The sequence below is a fragment of the Anguilla rostrata genome, chromosome 1 (assembly GCF_018555375.3).
Source record: "Anguilla rostrata isolate EN2019 chromosome 1, ASM1855537v3, whole genome shotgun sequence".
In the NCBI taxonomy this organism is placed as follows: domain Eukaryota; kingdom Metazoa; phylum Chordata; class Actinopteri; order Anguilliformes; family Anguillidae; genus Anguilla; species Anguilla rostrata.
Genome location: NC_057933.1, coordinates 57,975,798 through 57,994,906, shown reverse-complemented (window position 1 = coordinate 57,994,906; position 19,109 = coordinate 57,975,798). Strand labels below are relative to the sequence as shown.

The window sequence follows — 19,109 nt, the reverse complement described above, 5'->3', positions numbered from 1 at the left end:
AAATAAATATAATAGCGAGTGGAACACAGGATACAGCTGTAGAGATAATGCAGGCTCCCGCAAGGACCAGCACAGAGCAAATGAGGTGTCAATGGGGTGCCTGAGCAGACAGGGCCTTGCTCTAATTAGTCTCCGGAGCCTCGTTTGGTGGCGGGTTTAACATGAGCTAATCAATGGCCGCAAGTCTGCTGATGCGTGCGAGAACCTTCCCACACAGAGCTCCTCCTCACAGGTCTCTCACCTGCACAGCAGGGGCCCTGCTTTTCATTACGCTCCCGCCTCCCCCTCTCCCTCCGTCCCTCGCCCCTCTGTCTCTTTCCCTCCATCTCCATCCCTCTCTGACACGCTATCGCTCTCTCAGCATACTGTATCAGTCATTGTATGTGTGCACTTGTTCTCTCGCCTTCTCTCTTCTCCTCTCACCCCTATTTCCAATACAGCACTGAAGAGTTAGGAGGTGCATACATATCAATAGGAATGATATATCAACATGTATGGTAATTGCACTAATTATTGTAATAATATATCCATAATGACAACATAAGAATGACTGATCATGTAACAGGTCATTTAGCCCATCTGGGCTTGTCACTTTGTAAAGAAATACATTAGGAAAATAAATGTACAATGTTGCAGTAGTCACTACACTATGTAACAGTGACAGTATAATCAGAAATAAAATATAAATGATTGCTTCATTGCAGTGCTTGCACTCTACATTGTTGCTTTTCCTTTTCTTTCTCCTTTTCTTTCTCTTTCCCCTTGTCTTTCAAACCCTCTCTCGCTTTCTCTCTCAATCTGTCTCTCTCTCCATACTATGATTGCAGTTTCTCTGAGAAGGATAAAAAAAGTAAAATCCATTCCAGACTGTGGTGAGCTGAAAGAGCATGTGGGAGAATATTCCGGAGCATTACACTGTTCCTCCCCTTTTTCGCTTCACTGCCCTGCAACCCAAGGCTCCTACAGTATGCATTTCCTTTCATAATCAGCAGAGACTGTGTCTCCATATTAATGAATTTAGTGAATGAGAACAAATTTAAATGAGACAGGGAGAGGGGTTTGCATTTATTATCTGGCAACGCACAGACCGGTGGTTATCTTTTATTTTCTGTCATACCACCCCACGTATGGCCAAGGCATTTTTCCAAGATGTTCTTTCTGTATTCCTGGCATGCCGAGCCACATGTCCGCCAGGAACTAATTTCTAAGGGCTGGGGCTGCAGAGAGAGAGAGCAAGAGAGAGAGAGGGAGAGGGAAACATACATTATTCATGGGTGCGGTATGGTCACCCCAGGAAAGCGGAGATTAAGGAAGGATAAGCCAGCTCGATTCAGGATGTGTGTTGGTTTGATTCTTTCAATAAAAAAACAACAGGAGGTGTGTTTACCACTCTGCATATTGCCACTCACCTTCCGGACCGAAGCCCCCATCATCTCCACAAAGCCACACTGTCCTAATAAGAGTCAGTGATATTCTGGCCACAGGGTAGTGCACAAGAATATCAGTAATATTATATATATCATTTAGTCTGTAGCCACAAGGTGTATGCTAATGCTAAATTTTAATAGAAATGTAATTTTACTTTTGCTTTTTACATTCTGTATTTTAAAGCATTGACAATGGAATGGAACTTCAGAACACATGAGTGGCACCATGTGTTCGGTGTCAGGTGTTCATCTGCAAATCATTTTACACTGTGGCTTTTTTTTAGAGCAATATGAATTTAATATTGATATCCAGTTCAGTGACATTCGTGTTGAAGGCACAGAAAGATGTTGACATCGAATATATTTGTGTCTCTCTCGTTTCAGATTGCGACTTTCAAGAGTCAGACGAAGATGATGAGGAAGGGTGGTGGACGGAATGGGCTGGATGAGAACACCTTTTCTGTTTTGATTCTTTACTCGGTTCGAAGGACATTCAGTGGCACGCAATTTTGTGGTCATGACAGGCTCCCCAGATTTCATTGATGTGAAATGCTGATTTACTTTCACAAGGAAAATATTGCTGTATATTTCTGAAGTATTGACAATGTTCAAATGCAGACATTGAATTCACAAAGAATAACTAAAGAGAATAGCTGAAAGGATGTTGAAATACAGTGAGTGTATCTTCTTATACAGTGTACACAAAAACACACAGTACACGCAAACAGAAAGACAGCCACACGCACACACACACACACACACACACACACACAGCATGTGTCAGCATGCCTTTACTTCATTCTTTAAGTCTTATCAGGGGCAGACTCATTAACATAGGCAAATGTTATCGATAATTCTTTCGCATAATACTATCCCTTCGGATTACGAAGTATATATAAAGCCTCTGCAGTCTGCCATTCTTCCTCTGTAATGACATCACCATGTGCATCACTGTAGAATATAGCTCAATTTAGTAGTAGTTGTAGTAGTAGTAGTACCAGTAAAAATAATAATAACAATAATAACAACAACAACAATAATATTACTAATAATAATAATAATAATAATAATAATAATAATAATAATGGTGCATTATCCGTATGCCAGTAGTTGAGCTGCTGGTATGTGATGGTGCATGTTCGTTCACACCTCCAGGGACGGTGCAAACAGGACCATTGCATTCACCACAGATAAGACAGGGTTGCAATCAGTTCTGCATAATGCAATGCCATCTTGGGTTTAACCTTACTTCCAGTGCAGCGTTCCTGTTTTCATATTAGACGGGTGTGTACTGTACGTTAACATGTTATGGGCAATACACTTGCATTGGTGCTACTATGTAGGTAATACATGGATCCTCTAGATTTTAAAAAGTGGCCTGGAAAATCTCGATAACCCAAATCTGCATTTATAATTCATCAATAGTATTATTATTTGTGGTAGTAGTAGTAGTAAATAATTTTCATTTTTGATGAGGGACGCATGACAATCATCCTGAGTTTTCATTCCATAACTGTCCACTGAAAGACAGGGCTGAAAATGCAGTAATTCACTCCCTTCTCAGGTTTCAGTTGGTCTTTCTCAAATGAAGTCCTTTTTTATTTCCCAGTAATCAGCATGTGTGGGTTATCAAGCTTTTACAGTGAAAATTATGTTAGACAAGGAAATATGGTGGGGCCACTGATCCTGGACAGAGAGTCTGGGAGGAGCCAGGGTGGTTCACCAGTGTCTTCCCTCATTCCCCAGTCTCAGCTACCCATTACAAGCCACGCCCTCTTTGGGCCACATCACAGGGCCCTATCTGTCACCTGACCACAACCCCTGAAGAGCAAAATACTATTTATACTCAACCAAATTCTTCCTGCTATGGTACTCTCTCTGCACTTTGCCTCTAGTGTGTACCAATTTCATACTGATTTATCAGTTTAGATCTTGTTTTAATGGTACTGTTTTATGTTTATTCATGATCTGAATTTCTTTTTTTAATTGTTATTATGGAAACATTTAGTGAAATGAAAACAACAGAATTATTGGATTCAGGTATTGTTTCCCGGTGGGAATGCTTGAAACTGTCTTATTGTGTGGATATAGAAGCAATGCTCTGTAGGACTGTAGCTAGACTGAATCAGGTTCTGTTAAAGAGGGCATATTTCAGTAATCATGCCCACCCCAACACACCCCATCCCTCACTACTAACAATGAATGAGAGAAGAGTAATTGCAGTACATTTCTGAAACTATAATATACACTTGTACCACTGACTGAGACATATACACCTACACAGATATGTACAAATACGGTACCAACACAGACAGTCCAGAAGTCCTTAAGACTAGGGAGGATGACACTTGGCAGAGGTCACTCACTCCATTACCCTTTTATTTTCTGCACCGTGTTGCAGTCTGTTGGAATGAAATTATGCCTACATTTTTTACTCACATCGCTGGTATTTTCGCTCTAGTACCCAACTCAAATATGTACATGTAGGCCTACAGGACCTACTGTATATGCATTGAAAGCACTTACACACACACCACAGCTTTTTCAGTCGTCCGTTTAGGGTTTTTGCTCTTGCTGGGGGGAAAAAAACCCTTTGCCTTGTGGCTGTGGGTACAGCTTTAATAGTGTTACCATCATATGGATAACATGCGGAGCAAAGGCTAATTGAAGTAGTTGGAAGTTAATTTTTGCTATTAAGAATGCACTTTTAAAAAGATCTTCTTTGCTCAACATTCCATCTTAAAGTTATATGTCACTTTGCACCCGAATTGTCCTTAATGTCGCTTTTGCGTGAAGGAAAACTTGGTGGCGATGGAGTCTCTGTAGGAACGTAAGATGCGGGATGAATAAGACATATTTGAAGTAATCTCATTGTGTATCAGTTTCATCCTTGATAAGTATGGACATGTTTAAATAAAGGGGGAGCAGCCTTTAAGAGTGTTAAATAGTGTGGCAGAACTGTGATAAGAGAGAACGACTGTACGTTAAGGCACCAAGGCTTTAAAAGATTCCCGGACCCGGGCAGTGTTAGCAGCTGAATAATTATTTTTCTACGTTAAGCACACTTTCTTAGTATATTATCGCATTTCGTTTTGATCTGGCAGCAGCTGCATCGGCAAAATACGGAAAATTGTATGTCAGTGACTGCTGCGTTGAGTTTTAAGCACTAGGTCCTTTTGAACTTGAATGTTTTCAAAATGTGTCCTCTCAAAAGGATTACTCAATAAAGTACGAAGAAGAGCCTACATAAAAATAACAAGGATTGTAGGAATGCACATTAGCACTGTGACGGTTAAAATGATCATCTTTTTATCGTACTCATTGGCTCTGGCGTTATCTCCGTTAAATAGGCTATAACATGAAAATATATAGGCTACATATTTAAGGGAATTAATCATTGGATTCCCCGGTTTGCTATATTGGATATGTTATGGAATGTGTAGTCCGTACCACGTTATTATTGGATACTTACGTTCACCTGTGAATATTTTATCATTTTGTAACCTTTGTTATAAACCGTTAGGCTGTATATAGCTGAGGCGAAAACCCTCCTGTAAAATGTAATAGTGACGCTTAAAAATATTGCGTTTTGGGTCACGAATGTCCCCATTACGCTGTTAAATGGGGGATTCATATATATATTTGGCCTTGTTGATTTCTTATTGCATAGACGTGTATACTGAGAAAGACATTGGTCTTCTAGTGCATCCCTGCTGCGCTGAACACCGAATCCTCCTTTTCAAATTTAAAAGCTTCACTTGCATATTTTCTTTTTTGTATGATGCACTGAAAATACATACTTTTGACGGTTTGGAACATAGAAGTGTTATCAGTCACTTTATAAACTCTTAAACTCCATATATGGTAGAGTAGCTGTTGCATTATTTGTTACAGTATGTATGTAATGTTACTATGGAAGATGTAATGTCCTTCTGTAAATGTTGTTTATTGTTGTTTTACCTGAAATAAAGTTTATTAATGCTGAAAATGTGGAGTTTATAATCTGAAAATGTATATGCATTCCCGCTGCATATAGTTGGTTGAAAACATACACAAACTGTGAGTGCTGTCTTCTATACCCTTTTGTCTTTTACTGCATACCTCATCAAAATGCATTTGCATTTCCTCAAAGCTTAGATTCTGGTCAGGCTAGCTGTCTTTCAGTACATTATTTTTGTTCAGTTTTACCCTGTGGTTATTTTCCCCTTAACTCGTCTAATAAACCAAGCTGTTTTAATTGCATGCTAGTTGCTATTGACTTTAAACAAAGATTTCCTTTTTATACGTAATTAGTCTTTCATTAGTTTTGTCTTTATTGCTGTATAGTCTGAGCAAGAGGGTGAAACAGCCTGATCGTGTTTGTTTATGTACAGCAGGACTAGGGGCAACAATAACATGGATGATAAACAGGAGGAGAGACCCAGACGGATGTTCCCCTTTGTGTGTTTGCTTTTTTAAATGAACTTAACATGGCTGCAGCTGGACCTTTCAATCCTTTTCCTTCCAGGATTTGGAGGGAGTGGGAGGGTGGGGACACAACTTAATGCATAACTTCCTTACCCCAACAAGCTCCACTGCAGCTTGTTAGGTCTGAGGCCTGGTTACCAATCCAACTATGTTCACTTCAGTCCAAAATCAGCTTAAAATGTGTGCCCACCCCCATTCGCCTCTGCAATTAGAAACAAAATGTAAAAATGTAAAAACTCAAATGATTATCACTGTATTTATTAGCATAAAAGTCACAATCTATTGCTGCCTGAGCATTGCTGCCAAATTGAATCAAAATTCATGCTAAAGTAGCCCAGTTTAGAGGCTATTAAACATCAGGAATTGTGGCCTTGACCTTTGACCTTGTGACCTGTCGAGGGTCCTGGATACAGGGGGTTCATGTGAATGACATTTATGTCAAGCCTAATAAAATAAGATGCATAATTTCCTAATATAGTAACTTAAGTCTTTTGGTTTTTGTGACCTTCCAAGGACAAATTGCTTGCTCAGAGGTGCATATGGACCACTGCTGTGGAACCTCTGACAAGGTACTCAATCCTGAATTCCTTAAGTTAATATTTGGCTTTATAAATGGGTACTGTGCAAAAATGTAAGTTGCCTGAAATAAGGGAAACTGGCAAGCATATATTTTCCTACTCAAGACAGCAACTGCACATTGTTTCAAAAAATACTATGCTACAGTATATATAAAAATGATGGTATAATACATATGCTATATACAATCAGTGGCCAGTTTGTTGGGTACACCTGCTTATTAACGCAAATAGCCTGCTCCCCCAAACAGTGAACTAGTACAATATATGTGGCTGCAACTATATAGTGCAGACATGGGGAAGAGGTTTAGTTGTTGTTCAACCAAATACTAATAGGGCAAGATGCCTGATCTAGGCAACTCTGACCGTGGTATGATTGTTGGTGCCAGACATGATGGTTCCGGCTTATCAAAAACAGTTGCTCTCCTGGGGTCTTCACACAGTGTAGTCTTTTGAGGTTACAGAGAATGGTCAAACAAATAAACAATAAAGAAAAAATGTCACCAGTTCTGTGGGCAGAAACACGTTGATAATGAGAAAGGATATTGGAGAATGGACAGACTCATTCAAGCTAACAGGAAGGCCACAACTTCTCAAATAACAGCTGTTTACAAGTGAGGAGCAAAAGGACATCTCTGAATGCACAACACATTGAACCTTGAAATGGATGGTCTACAGTAGCAGAAGTCCACACCGGGCTCTGCTCCTAACAGCTAAGAACAGGAAGATGAAACTACAGTAGGCATGTGACCATAAAACTGGACGATTGGAAAAACGTCATATAGTCTGAGGAATCTCAATTTCTGCTGCAACATGCAGATGATAACATCAAAATTTCGACCCATCGTGCCTTGTTCATGGTGCAGGTTGGTGGTGGAGATGTAATAGTTATTAGCTGTGGGGAATGTTTTCTTGACACACACTAGTCTCATTAATACAAATTGAGCATCATTTGAATGCCACAGCATACCTGAGCAATGTTGCTGACCCTGTGCATCCCTTTATGGCCAAAATGGACACTTCCAGCCGGATAGTGTACCGTATTACAAAGCACGCATAATTTAAAGCTGGTTTACTCTAATGCTCTAATGGGCTGCACAGTCCTCAGATCTCTTTGGGATGAGGTGGAATTGGACGTTCGCAGTATGAATGTGTGGCCACAAAATCTGCTGGAACTGAGTGATGCTATTGAGTCAGCATGGACCAAAATACCTAAAGAATAGGTCTAGCACCTTCAGAGGTCCATGCTGCAAAGAATTCAGCTTGTACTGGAGGCTAAAGAGGGTCCTACCCGGTGTTAGATAGGTATACCCAATAACGTGGCCACTGAGTTTATTATCATAATATTACCCAATTATCTGGTGTGATTATATACACTTTCCTATCTTGAGGGTATTCTTTAAAAAAAATATTTTTTAATTAAAAATAAAGACGCAATAATACAGTATTAATCATTTCTAATGTTAGTCAAACTAATGAAATTATAATTATTGCATTTACCACATCTCTGGAAATGTAGCGCACTTGAGAACACTTGTATATGATTCAAAGCATACCAGAGGTCAATGTATCTAATTGAAAACAAACAAACAAAAAAACATGAAAGTTAAAACATTCATCTGATTTTCCAGCAAAGCAGTTGAACACAAATCCTTATTGTTTAAAAATGTAAACCACTCTCAAATGAAACTTCAACTCAAATGTGTAACATTAAAATACGTAATCATTCATAATAGGTTTTTAATAATCATTTATAACCAGTAGTATAATAGGTAAGGAGCTGGTCTTGTAATGTAAAGGTCACAGGTTTGATTCTCAGGTAGGACACTGCTTAGCAAAGTACTTAACCTGCATTGCTTCAGTATACAGTATACCCAGCTGTATAAAGGGATGCAATGTAAATGATATGTAAAAAAAATTGTGTCGCTCCGGATAAGAGCGTCTGCTAAATGCCTGTAATGTAACGTAATATTTCAGGAAGCTGCGAATGTTTACACATTAATTTATAATGGCCATTCTTTTCTACAAATCTTAGAGGAAAATAAGAAACTGGTATTATTGTGAATAGCTTGTTAGCACGCCATATAATACCATAGCTTCAAAGCCCTTTGTAGTGGTTTTTGTATTGTGAGTTGTCTAGCTGGTTACACAGTACAACGCCGTAGTATAATTTTCCATTTCCTTAAATTATTGAGAAACGGTGACATTAGGAACATCTTCTCTAAAAATACATCCTTTTCTTATCCGACTCTACAACGTCTCGTCCATTTTCATTGTCAATATGCCCCATGGGAAATGACAGTGATGTTACTGTCGTTAGGGGTGAAAAGAGCCTTGTTAGGCATTCCCTGAATAATTTTATTTTCGGCAGCCGATTCAACATGGGTGGCTCCCCCTGCAATTATGTCTTCTAGCAGAAAGGAATAAAATTAGGATGCATTTGGAAGCTGAATTTGGTTTGATTAATGCCTCGTGTTCGATGCTTTGTACTTCTGTGTGGAACAATGAAAATGTTGAAATCAACAATAGTTTTAACAGATTATGTAACATCTTTATAGAAACCGCTCACTTTGTGCAGCTAAAAAATATTTTAAAAATTATGCAAAATAAGGTGTTGAATTATTAAGACTATTACATTAAGAAAATAGAGTGCAGGGAATAAAATGATAAAATGAAAATGATGAATCCTTCTTACTCTCAACTTTAGCCATATACACTTGAAAGGCAAAATACATCACAGATCACGACATAACATTCCCACCAATTTTGTACCACAACGAATTACACTTGCATAACTGCAATACTGAAACGATTTAGGGCCTCGTTCTAATTACAGCATCGGTTCCTAAAATCTTCTCAAACCAACGGTAGCGTCAAACATTATAATGCAGGAATACTTTTAAAAACTGTGGACCACAGACCAGAATGAGAAGGTTAGCTATAGCCTACTTTAAACGTGTTGGTCCTGTAAAAGGCGCGACTCTATCAACTTCCAAACTAAAGAAGGCGCCTGATTCCCAGACAAAGGACTCCTTAACTCTTGTTACTTTTTGGGGAAAAAGTCACGAGTTCTGCTTTTCTCTGGGGGAGCAAGTAGTGAAATTATTCCAATCACAGCATTCCTGTGTCAGCGCACATCGTTCCTTTCAATCTTTCCAATAGACACACCTCGCAGCCAATAAGAAAGCAATTGGACATTATTTTTTTTAGGGTCCGTCGCTATCTGACTTCCATAACACCAATGGCGCTGACAGCTTTTTTATACAAGCATTCTGATTTGTCCAGTTCACGTTCATGACACTTCGATTGCCCAAATCTATGTGCATTTTCCGAGCATTTAAGCCTTCCTAGGCTGGCATCCACGTTTGCTCAAATTCACGTTCAATCCATGTGACAATGCTGAAATACAACATGCCCATCCTATGTTCTTCTCATGTGAAAATAGCAGCACTATCAGTCAGAAACAGCCTCAAGTGGAGTTCCACAAATTTCTAAAATAATTTCCTTTCTGTTTGTCCTTATCAAGGGCAACAAAGATGGCTCACATTTTATGTATTACCCTGGTGCATACTTGAATTTTTCTGAATCTGAATGGGTATCATGTTCACAGGCACAAAGTGTCATCTTCCACTGCAACATTTTCCTACAGCCATACGCGCATCTGTAGTGTTCCTCTGGAGTTTCACCTGCAGTCTCACTGCAGTTCCATAATCACTGTATACCTGCCCAGTTGTAACTACACACCTTATAGGTCAAGAAAATACTATGACATCATTTGCTTAGATGACACCCCTTCACTTAAATTTCCCTTACGCTACTCATATTTTATCAATTAACACAAAAACTGCAGATGGTCCTTAACAAAGGCACTTACTGTACCAGAACAAGGTTATTTGTAATAAAACTAGTTGCCTACAGGTATGGTCCCTGGAGGATCGTTATTCATTTTATGGATCATTGTGTGGAGTATAATTGTCAGTTCCAAACAGGCTAAATGAATCAAGATTGACTGAAATATTACATGACAGATAATCCATATTTGACCTCTCTTGATAGCTATTTGCTATAAGTCACTTGTAGAAGTGATGCATCATTACAGGTGTCTTCTGAATAGACAACCTGTTGCTAGATAGACAAACAAGCAAACTTTCCTCAGATCAATTTTGGGGTTAATTTGTGCCCATGCGGACAGCAATACTGATCACAGTATAATCACTTTGGATTCATTATTCTTTCTCCTATATGGTAACTGTTATGGGGCCCTAGAACAATGAACTGATAATAGTGTTGACCCAGAGCTTCCATTCCAAGTTTAAACATTATAACCAGTGCTTGCTTGGTGCTCAGTACTAAATTTTACAAACTGTGATTAATAACCCTATGATAGACTTGTTCCATGTCTTGGAGTGTGTCAGTGCAGAAGGTTGTTTCACACCACACAAATTGGGATAAACTCCAAACCCATTACAAGCGTACACAAAACTCATTACTAAAAATAAAATTAATCTTCATCAATTTAAACCACTACCTGCAACATGAGATTGGAAGATGGAAAATGAAAAATGCAATGTTTACTTTTCTCCAGTATATCTCTGATTAGATATGGAATTCTTTCACAGAGAACTCATGGCAGATATCTCCCAACTGTCATCAAATCCAAATCCTAAATCCATTGTTTAACTAAAATCTTAGTCCTGCATAAATGAGCCCAGATGGAATTCTTATCATCACAGCAATTCACCAGGACCAAGGCTGACTTTCCTTACTGTATCTGTAAATGGTTTAGTATCTCAAATTTTTTCAATTTAATGTATCGTATTTTGCCAAATCACACAACTGAAGGATAAACATGTTAAAGCAAGTTATGTAAAGCTTTCATTAAAAAATAAATGTTTTATTACGATCAGTACTTTGCAAATGTTTGATTATGCTCAATTATGTATAATTTTATCAAAACAGTAAATAATGTCTATGACAATCTGATAAATTGTAGATGTAAATTACACCATGGTTATAGTCGTGTGCCAGCTTGCAGGTAGATTACATAATGGCTGATCAGATATTGAAAATAATATCTTGGGTTACATTTAAAAATAATTCCAATGGGATATGCCCAAAGTAAATAAAGCTACGTATTCTGGTTGTGAATATTGCTTCTTTAAAAGGTAGAAACGCACAAAACTTGCAAAATCTCGAGGATCCCTAAAAGAAGCCATCTGTTTCAAGGTCCCTCCCTTCTTTCCATATGAAGGAGAGACAGCGGGGCGCCTGGAAACAGGTCTGAACAGCGCAGAAGGACTGACACAAACCGTCGGACTGCGAGTGTGGCAGTGTGTTTATGTCTGTTGGCTTTCTTAAATTCAGATTTTTGCAAAAGGCGATTTCGACTTGAGAAACTCGTGGCTATATATTTATGAGCGCACTGGGAACCAGCAAATGTGTAGTTGTGGACTCTGAAAGTTTATTCAGGAATTTATTTGCAGGAAAAGGAGCGCTAACAAAGGGAAGTGAAGAAGTGTGTTAGCTAGCTAACAAGCTAGCCAGTTTGGGAAGAAACTGCCAAGAAAACTATGGCTGGCCGAAATGCTTTCACAATGGATTACACCAAAGCGAGTCGGATACTACTGCCGACGTTTTTTCTGGTATTTCTTGGACTTTGGGGGGTAAGTGGACAGTATGGCGACCGAGGAATGTCAATTCCAGAACACGGGTTTTGTCAGCCGATATCTATCCCACTTTGTACGGACATTGCTTATAACGAAACCATCATGCCAAATTTGTTAGGGCACACAAACCAGGAAGACGCTGGGCTTGAAGTGCACCAGTTTTATCCGCTTGTAAAAGTTCAGTGTTCTCCCGACCTCAAGTTTTTCTTGTGCTCCATGTATGCGCCTGTTTGTACGGTCTTAGAGCAGGCTCTCCCCCCTTGCCGTTCCCTTTGTGAAAGAGCGAGGCAGGGCTGCGAGGCGCTGATGAACAAATTTGGCTTCCAGTGGCCGGATAGCCTTGCGTGCGAGACTTTCCCTGTTCACGGCGCGGGCGAGTTGTGCGTGGGACAGAATAAGTCCGATAAAAGCACCCCCATTGACCCAACGCCAGATGTGGCGGGGCCCACTCACGGGCACGTGAAGGGACATTTCAGGTGTCCGACTGCATTGAAAGTTCCTCCTTATATGAATTATCGTTTCCTCGGGGAGGACGATTGCGGGGCTCCGTGCGAGCCAACGAAATCTCCAGGAATGATGTATTTTAGCCCAGAGGAGCTGAAGTTCGCACGGATATGGATCGGAATCTGGTCTGTTTTGTGTTGTGCCTCCACCTTATTTACAGTTCTGACCTACTTGGTGGACATGAAAAGGTTCAGTTACCCCGAGCGGCCCATCATCTTCCTATCTGGTTGCTACACAATGGTTTCTATTGCTTACATTGCTGGATTTCTGCTGGAGGACAAAGTGGTGTGCAACGAGAAGTTTGACAGCGATGTCAGAACTGTCGTCCAGGGCACCAAGAAGGAAGGGTGCACCATTTTGTTCATGATGCTGTACTTTTTCAGCATGGCCAGCTCCATTTGGTGGGTTATCTTGGCTCTGACCTGGTTCTTGGCAGCAGGAATGAAATGGGGACATGAAGCCATAGAAGCCAACTCCCAGTACTTCCACCTGGCGGCGTGGGCTGTGCCAGCCATCAAGACCATCACCATCTTGGCTGTGGGGCAGGTGGACGGCGACGTCCTGAGCGGGGTGTGTTTCGTGGGGATCAACAGCGTCGACGCCCTGCGTGGCTTCGTCCTGGCGCCCCTCTTCGTCTACCTGTTCATCGGCACCTCCTTCCTCTTGGCGGGTTTCGTGTCCCTCTTCCGCATTCGAACCATCATGAAGCACGACGGCACCAAGACGGAGAAGCTGGAGAAGCTCATGGTGCGGATCGGCATATTCAGCGTTCTGTACACGGTGCCGGCCACGATCGTCATCGCCTGTTATTTCTACGAGCAAGCCTTCAGGGAGCAGTGGGAGAGGAGCTGGGTCAGCCAGACGTGCAAGACCTACGCGGTCCCGTGTCCGGAGCATAATCCTCCCCAGATGAGCCCTGATTTCACAGTCTTCATGATTAAATACCTCATGACTCTCATCGTGGGCATCACCTCTGGCTTTTGGATATGGTCTGGCAAAACGCTCAATTCCTGGAGGAAGTTTTACACGAGACTGGCTAACAGTAAACACGGGGAAACTACAGTGTGACCTTTGGCACGTTGGTGACCCCAGAGACACACACACTCATCTTTTTCTGAACTGAAGACTAGCTTTGTTTTTGTTTTGTTTTTTGGCAATCTGAGAGACACCGTTTGCTATTGTAAATAAGCGTTTTTGTGAGATTTTTGTAAGTATATATTTGTATTTAAAGAAGACAAATTCTCTCCTTTAAAAAAAAATCATTTTTACATATTTTGGACAAAAAAAGAAAGGTACTGAACAATTTGTACTCCAGCTGAGCATTGGCAGTATCTTTTGTGTGTGGATGATCTTGGCTTGGGTACACTGCCAGGAGGGCTGTTCATGCCATTGTATCCTGTGATCATTTAATGTGACCTTAACTTTGACTTGGGGGGACGTATTTTTAGTCTGCATGTAAAAATAGTGCTTTCTTTTGGGTCCTAACGCCTTCTAATAGAGAGCAGTTAATCTGTGTTCTTATAGTAATTTGAAATGGAAAGAGGGATTTGAACCTGTGATATTTGCAGTTATTCTTTTAAAGTATACCTGTTCTAAGGGATGTATACATTCAAGCTGTATTTCCACTACAAATTTGGATTTTCACCACATATCAATGGCTAGTGATAGTATGATTAGGAAAACTGAGGTCTAAACTAACGCCAAAGCAAAGGCTTTAGTACACCATGGGCTGAACTTAGTATGCAATGGGCACAAATTATTTGGGGCTAAACATGTGCACGCATATGCATCACTTGAATGAGAATTTGAATCCAAAATTCAGAACTAACAACTGGTTAAATAATTCACTCCCTTATCTTTTTATTTCCTTTAGTGGAATTTCAAACCGAGTCTGCGAGAGCAATGTGGAGTGCCTTTACATGTCTCTTTCGGGGAAATGGCCTGACATTACTTAAAATGGACCTGTCTCTGAGGTGATCACTGGTTCAGCTGCACTTGTGTATGAGGGGCTCTCGTGACAGCTGAAATGTTAAACCGCAGACAGATGCAATAGAATGTAAAGATGAGTGCACAATGGAAACTGTTGAAACTTATGAAAAAAGTTTAAAAACCAAGTTATAATTTTTGTCCCTGTATCTAAATTGGAAGCACTACTAGAATGGACATGTCCACTAAACTTTCTTGTAAAATAGGATTATTTTCCACAAGAAAGCAAAACACTGTGCCATACCATGTGGTTGTGTCTTGTGGAATATATAAAATGGAGAGTAATGCAATAGGTTGAAAACCAACAGGAATTGAGAAAAAAAAATCTTAATGCTCAATGAAAGCCTTTTTTTCGAATCCAAAATTATGGAAGTCATATTAAAGAAAGGCAGTTTAGCCCTGCAAAATCAGCATGTGGAACGTCTTCTGAAGAGTACTTTACACCAAATAGTCCTTTTGAGTTGATGTTATTTTGAGGTGTGCTTTTTCATGGGCTGACTTCCCAAGCGGTGTCTGTGGTCCAGACAGTATTGTTCCTACAATCTTTTGAACGGTAATGCAGAGGACAGTTGTACTATCGTAATAGGATGATCCCAGGCCAAGATTCACTCCAACTGCTGTGGTATTCTGCACTTTGAGTAACATTGGAATGTTCATGTTATTCATTGTTCAAGAATCTGTTTTGTACAATTCAGCAATCACTGAACTTGTTTATAATTTGTTTTAGGGTAGGTGGAGAACGTAACACTTGGCCTAATCATTGATCAAAGCTCCATGACAGTTGGATTGAGTCTGCGCCATGCTTGTCTTGGTTCACAACTGGAAGGTTTTAGGACCCGAGGGATGGTCTTTGTTCTTGGGGCCATGTCCCACTGTGCACAAACACAAAGAACGGGCCCAGAGTAGCTAGATTTCAAATTGCACATGTTTAGGCTGTCCTTCAGAAATGACTGACTGATTTTCTTTAAATCATTCTCTTGATTTATGATTCCACGCAGGAAATGCTCCCCTGGAAGGTATTTTGAGGGTTTGACATTGTTTCACTGACATTATTGTCCTTAAATGCTCTCTGCATGGATCTAAGAACAATATTTAATCTTTTTAAAATGTTAAAGCCTACATTAAATCCTACTTTTTCCACAACAATTTTATGTTTTGATTTTTATGCATTTTGTTTTACTATCAAAGAATCTTCTATATTTATAGAAAATAGGTTTATATGTTCCATACTCAATTTCTCTAGAAATAAAAGCCCAAATTTTGTACAAAATGTGTTTTTGGAATATGTCATTTATTATGGATTTTGTTTCCCTAAATTATCTCCACCTGATGTAATAAAGTACTTGAAGTAAGGGTGTTATATTGAAATATCAAAGGTAGACCTAGTATTTCTGACTAATATTTGGAATTGTATGTTTTAAATGGTGCTTGCATGTTCTTAGATGGGAGAAAAATTACACATTTTGATGTTGTTTTCTGTCAAAGGTATGAGTAGTGAATGTAATTATTATTATTTTTTTATTGATGCTTTACTTGGATTAATTCCTAAAATTGTAAGGTATAAAGTGTAGCCTAATTGGTCTTTTAATCATCATTGGAATTTTACTATTCAAGCAGGCTTTTCTAGAGTTGGAGTGTGCATCTTGGTACACATCTCATTACTGAGCATTACTGAATGGAGTTAAGAGTAATACAATACTCTTCTTTTCTGGTGTATTCTGCTGATCTTCTGCCAGAACAAAATACTGTGTACATGTAGTAACATCTTGCATAAGTATTCTTAAGACCTTTTTTTCATTGTCCGTCTTGTGCTTTTTGCACTAAATTTAGGCCTAGTAGGCTTCTTCTTTTCCAAGTGGCTGATTCTTGACACTTTGAACTGGACACCAGACAAATGTCATTTAAATGCCCCTGGTGCATCATTGGTCTCTCATTGTTATAAAGTGTCTTCTAGGCTGTGCTAGGAAGTAATTGTGCTCTGAAAAGCCCTTAGGAGTACCAGGCCAAAGAATGTTTACACGCCACATTCCTGCCTCCTCTGTCGTGCCTCGGTCCGTCTGTGGAATTCATCGCCTGACAAGCATGGAGGAAGCCGCAGTCACAAGAACAGGGCGATCAAAGCAAGGGCAGTGCCACATGTCTGAAGGTCCAGGCAGAATTTTCTTCTAGTAACTTGATTTCCTTAGCAGATGCCCGTATGTACTGTATGTGGTTTTCCATTCTATGGCTGTAGAGTTACTGAAGGAATTTCGGTGAGCCAAAATGCTACAGGAACTCTTTGTTCAGGTCCATATTCCTGTCTTGGCCATGGCAGAATTTACTGAAATGGGTCAAACATTGTGTCTGCAGGTTTCACTCACTATCCACATGAGAGTATTTCCTTTTTGGGGCTTCTATGCTTTGAGTTCTTATATCCCCGAATGGCTGTTTAAATTAGACACCCATGTTCGTTAATCATTTTATACAAAAAGGGAGAAAGTTGAAAAGCAAAAAAGGAACAAAGTGAAAGCGTGAATTTTTCCATGCATAGTTAAAAGTTCAGAAATCCTATGACAGCTTGAAATGTGCTGTTGGCATGCAGTAGCTATATGCAAAACCACGTATTCAAATGTAGGTGTGGCAAACCACTTGTTAGACTGATTTCACAGACATGCATGTACTCGGGTAAAGGGGATTATTTAAACACAACAACGGAAGTTACTTTAGTAAAATCAATTTGTTTTAAAGCGCTACATTTGCATTCATTTTTTAGTTCTTATGAGCTTATACCAGTACTTATAAAATGAGTTGTTTCGATCTTGGATGTGGACTGGCTGAGATGCTGTTCAACAGTAATTGTAAATCTGATTCAGTAACATTTAATCAAACAGCCTGTTTGTAAACAGTATCACTCCATGCACAAACCATTGCTTAGAAATATTACAAAAAAATATTTTGTCATCAATTGTTTTTATATGTTGTGAAGATTTTATAAAAGCAATTTGAGAGGCCATGTTGCATTGTGGATACAGCCACAGATATGGGGTGTACCACCTCACATCGTGCCTATGAACACCCCTGTAGCTGTGACTGTATTTGCGTTGTTGCTGAAAGTTCTCATAATTCTACTTTCAATCGATTATCGTGGCATTGCATAGCTAGTAGAAGGGCAGAAATATTAAGTCACCCATTATAGGAATAATTTTAATGAAATGTTTCATTCAGTGTGTTACGAGAGACGCAGACATTTTATTTGCTTAACCATAATCTGTGCCTGTCCTCTGTGGGCGAGTGCTGAAGCCTCAGGCAGTTCTGCATGTGTGGGTTCACAGAATTGACACTGCAACTCATTTATTGCTGATTAAGTTGGGCCAGATATTCATCTGGCCACAGGAACCGAGTCTCAGCCTTTTTTTTTGTAAGGCCACTCAGAATCAATTTTCCTTTACAACTTGGAACTCCATAAAGAAGTTGATATTGTACATGTTGGATTCAGACTCTCTAACGACTGAATTTTGCACAGTTTGTAGCCGTAGGTGCTCAAATGGGAATCCTTAGGTCTTACAGTAGCTTTATGGTTAGGTGCAAGTTTACTGATGTGCCTAAAAAATAAAGAGAACAGCATATTGTCTGGGAATGTAACCTAAAATGATGACCGTCATTTTAGGCGGAGGGGTCCTATGGGGTAAAGACTCCCAATATTCAGCAATATTGTCCTCAGTAGTACTCAAGCATCATAATACATTGTTTCTGAGTAATTGAATGTTAAAATGAGAAATACTTTGCAATGGAGTACAGTATTTTTATTGTCATCAATTTTGGATCAGATGTGAATCGATGTCCCCCAGAATACCTTTCAGAGTTGCAGAACCTTAGATAATCTTCGTGTAAAGGTGTGTATTCTGCATTTCCTGTCAACTGGAGAACTGTCCTTGCGGTGTGCCCCCCCCCCCCACATGCCAGACACATTGTCTGAGCTCCTTCCTTGTTTTAGCACCAGCGTCTTTCATCACCAGTCAACACATGTACAAGAGGTGATGAAAGACGCTGGTGCTACAACAAGGAAGGAGCTCAGACAATGATGGATCATCTGCAGATGCGATGTTAGGGGAAAAAATGTAGTTACAAAGTAATTTGAATGCAAATGTGATCAGAATATTTGGTTGGTGAAAAAATTTTCTGGGAATGTCTTTTGCCCACCTTGAATACACAATGGACACTCCAGTTATTAGCACATGCTCCTGACTGACATGTCTGGGTGCTCAAACTGGAGAGGATTTACTCAGACTATGCAGTACCATGTAGAGATAATGTAGGTAATGGGAGGGAAGCAAAATAACAATTTTTGCTGGTTAAAGCGAATTTCACAGCATTTAGCACTGTACCCTTTGACTGCATAGTCTTTGATTGTCCATAGCCTTCCCTGGGCCTATTGTGATGCAGGATTGTATCACAATAGGCCCTCTCAGTTTTTGGAATGCCTGTACATATAGGCTACAACATAT

The 19,109-nt window shown here is 39.7% G+C and overlaps 2 protein-coding genes and 1 long non-coding RNA gene across 4 annotated transcripts in view; 2 read left to right on the top strand and 1 right to left on the bottom strand.

Annotated features, from left to right (window-relative positions):
• cdk14 (cyclin dependent kinase 14) overlaps positions 1-5,415 on the top strand; it is a 145,803-nt gene extending 140,388 nt beyond the window's left edge. For both annotated transcript variants that reach the window (XM_064344736.1, XM_064344757.1), the window contains one exon: positions 1,812-5,415. The gene's annotated coding sequence lies outside the window, so the exon portion shown is untranslated. The remainder of the gene's footprint in view (positions 1-1,811) is intronic.
• Positions 748-9,614, bottom strand: LOC135259958 (uncharacterized). The gene is made up of 4 exons (XR_010331437.1): positions 9,419-9,614; positions 7,970-8,040; positions 5,988-6,096; positions 748-1,217 (listed from the first exon to the last, which is right to left on the bottom strand). It is a non-coding gene; the product is annotated as an uncharacterized LOC135259958 (long non-coding RNA).
• A 2,110-nt stretch (positions 9,615-11,724) lies between these two features.
• LOC135259864 (frizzled-1-like) lies at positions 11,725-15,895 on the top strand. Its single transcript, XM_064344725.1, has one exon. The coding sequence runs from the start codon at positions 12,040-12,042 to the stop codon at positions 13,705-13,707; it is 1,668 nt and encodes a 555-aa protein (XP_064200795.1). The 5' UTR covers positions 11,725-12,039; the 3' UTR covers positions 13,708-15,895.
• The last annotated feature ends 3,214 nt before the right edge of the window (positions 15,896-19,109 follow it).